Genomic DNA, 3357 nt, shown 5'->3' with positions numbered 1-3357 from the left:
ACTAAACCAGACTCCCCTTGAGCAACAAATCCAGGAGGTTGCTCCATGTAAATCTCCTCCTCCAATTCACCATGAAGAAAGGCATTTTTAATGTCTAATTGGTGGAGAGGCCAATGACGAATGGCTGCCATAGCAAGAAAGATACGAACAGTAGGAAGCTTGGCCACAGGAGAGAAAGTGTCACCATAGTCGAGCCCATAAATTTGAGTATACCCCTTAGCCACCAATCTGGCTTTGAGCCGATCAACAGTACCATCAGGGCCAACTTTAATAGCATAGACCCATCTGCATCCAACGGGTCATTTCCCAGGAGGGAGGGGAACTAGCTCCCATGTACCACTATGCTCCAGAGCTTGCATTTCAACAATCATAGCTTGTCTCCATCCAGGATGACCAAGAGCCTCATGAACATTTTTAGGAATAGTAAGAGGAGATATAGAAGAGACAAAGGAGAAATACAAGGGAGATAATCGATGATAACTCAGAAAATTATAAATAGGATGAGGATTTCGAGTTGACCGAATACCTTTTCGAAGAGCAATGGGCCATTCAGAGCTATCCTCACTAGGATTCGCAATAGGGGCATCTGATGGTGAAGGACAAGAATCTGGTGACTCTGCAGGTAATGTCGGGCCAATTTGGCGTGGTCGACGGTGATATGTAACAAGAGGAGGGGGGGTAGCTGGAATAGGAGTAGTGGTGGGAATAACAGACTGAGTAACCTCTTGGTTATGAATTGAAAGTTGAGGTGGAAAGGAATCATGAGAACAATCTGGAAGTACTTGTTGTATTGGGAGAGAATCATGAGTGGTGTAGGAGAAAAAAGGAGTTTGTTCAAAGAAGGTGACATCTGCAGACATGTAGAATTTTCTGGTCTCTGGAGAATAACATTTGTACCCTTTCTGAAGACGAGAATAGCCTAAGAAAACACATTTAATTGCTCGAGCAGATAATTTATCCAAACTAGGAGAGACATTATGGACAAAACATGTGCACCCAAAGACTCGAGGTGAGACATGGAGAAAGGGATTTTATTTTCAAGAGAAGAAGAGGGCATCCTGTTTATTAAAAAACAAGAAGTGAGAATTGCATCACCCAAATGATGTACAGGAATATTTGCATGGAGCATTAGGGTGCGTGCAGTCTCTACAAGGTGCCTATTTTTTCTTTCTGCTATTCCATTTTGTTGGGGTGTATGTGGACAGGTAGACTGATGCAAGACACCCTGTGAGGATAGGAAAGAGGATAATTCAGAAGAAAAATATTCTTTTGCATTGTCACTTCGAAAAATTTTAATTAGTCTCCCAAATTGGTTTTTTATCTCATTGAAGAAAGACATAAAAATAGACAAAAGCTCAGAACGATCTTTCATTAAATATACCCAAGTACATCGAGAAAATTCATCAATAAAGGTTACAAAATATCTGAAACCAAAAGATGTTACACGACTTGGACCCCAAATATCAGAATGAATGGTGGTGAAAATCGAGTTACATCTTTTATCAGTTTGCTTGGGAAAAGACGACCTAACATGTTTGCCTAATTGACATGATTCACAACCTAACTCTGCTAATTTTTGAAGACTAGGGACCAAAAGTTTCAACTTGGATAGACTTGGGTGACCCAAATGATCATGCAAAAGCTTGGGTGACAAAACAACAACACAAGATACAGGTGGTTGCATTTCAAAATAGTAGAGACCTCCAGATTCATGTCCTGCGCCAATCTTCCGACCCGTACCACGTTCCTGAATAACAAAAGATTCAGCACTAAAGGTTACTGAACAATTTAAGGATTTGGTTAACTGGCTTAAAGAGATTAAGTTGAAAGGACAATTAGGAATAAACAAAACAGAGTTTAAATTTAATGAGAGAGACAGAGAGACTTGACCGATTCCTTTAGGAGCAATTCTGGATCCATCTGCTAAGGTAATAAGGTGAGGTGATTTAAATGGGGACATGGAAGAAAACATAGAATTATTACCAGTTATGTGATCAGAGGCTCCTGAATCAATGATCCATGGACTTTGATTTGCAGCTGAATGAGAAATACAAGCTGTAGAAACAGTAGTGGTAGAGGAAGATTGAGCTTCATTCATAGATTTCCATTGAATATATTCCTGATAGTCATCTTCAGGAACCTTCTTCTAAGATTTTCCTAATTTCTCAAACTTGGACAGATTTGCAATCTTCTCTAGAAAACCGTGAAGAGAATAACAATTCTCTTGGGTATGACCCATCCTCTTGCAGTATGAGCATTGAGGACGACCACTTCTACCTCCTCTTCCTCCTCGATTTCCACGACCACCTCTACCCTGACTTGAAACCATTGCAGAAGCTTCAACAATTCCACTAGAATTTTCATTCTTCACTTCTGTAGGGACACGAAGAAGTCTAGTTATTAGGTTGTCCATTGAAGGAATCTCGTGTACGGTCAGAATTTGGTCACGGACATGATTGAAGTCTGGGTGCAATGTTTTGAGGATCAGCACCATATATAGCCTATCAAGTTTTTTATTTATCCCCTCTAATGAATCATCTGTCAGGAACATTTTTAGTTCTTCTACAGCAGATTGGGCTTCAACAATGTGAGACGTCATTTCATGATTAATTTGTTTCAAGGATGCTATTTTCTGAGTAGCATCATATAACCTCTGAATATCATTCACATAAATATTTTGAGCCTTTTTCCAGAAAGAACAAGTTTTGAAGGCTCTAAGGGTCCCCAAAATATTGGGCTCAATCGACTGCCACAACACAGCACATAGTTGAAAATCAAGCTTCTTCCATTTAGCTCGGCTTTCATCTGAACCCTCGACGTTTTCCATTTCTAAGTGATCGTGGTACCCTTGACCAAGGAACCATAGTTCCACAGAGGCAACCCATGATAAATAATTTTTTTCATTGAGTTTCTCCGTGGTTATGGTCGGAGTGCCAGAGAGACAAAACAGGGCCTGGAGATGCCATAAGAAAAACATGTATTAAGGGAGAGAAGAACAGCAGAAGAGAAACGCAGGCCCACACCTTAAATAGTGGTCAAATCACAAAACTGAGTTCAGAAATAGGCTCAGGAGGCTCCAACGAACAAGACAGTGGCGGAGTGAGGAGGTTCCGACGAACAGACAGCGGCGCGTGAACAGTACGCGCTTGACAGAACCAGAGAGGAAAACGGCGCGTGAGAGCACGTGGGAACTCTGATGACGCCTGTGTTGACGGGGTTAGGTCGCGCTTGACAAGGCGCACCAAACCCTAGGTTCGTCGGAGAACAGGACGGCGACGAACGGCGGCGAACAGTGGCGGACGGCAGCGGAAGGCAGAGCGGGATCAACCCGCTCTGATACCAACTTGAATATTGAAA

The 3357-nt window shown here is 41.9% G+C and overlaps 1 protein-coding gene across 1 annotated transcript; it reads right to left on the bottom strand.

Moving 5' to 3' along the window:
* Positions 1–2146: 2146 nt before the first annotated feature.
* On the bottom strand, positions 2147–2827 carry LOC145949917 (uncharacterized). Its single transcript, XM_083060825.1, has one exon. The coding sequence runs from the start codon at positions 2825–2827 to the stop codon at positions 2147–2149; it is 681 nt and encodes a 226-aa protein (XP_082916951.1).
* Between the last annotated feature and the right edge of the window lie 530 nt (positions 2828–3357).

This window comes from Cajanus cajan, chromosome 7 (genome assembly GCF_000230855.2).
Source record: "Cajanus cajan strain Asha chromosome 7, NIPB_CcT2T_4, whole genome shotgun sequence".
In the NCBI taxonomy this organism is placed as follows: Eukaryota; Viridiplantae; Streptophyta; class Magnoliopsida; order Fabales; family Fabaceae; genus Cajanus; species Cajanus cajan.
Note: the sequence above shows the minus strand (reverse complement) of the source record. Positions and strands in the feature narration are given on the sequence as shown.

Coding starts and splice junctions, on each gene's coding strand:
- LOC145949917 (XM_083060825.1), bottom strand. CDS start 2,827: ATGGAAAACGTCGAGGGTTCAGATGAAAGCCGAGCTAAATGGAAGAAG.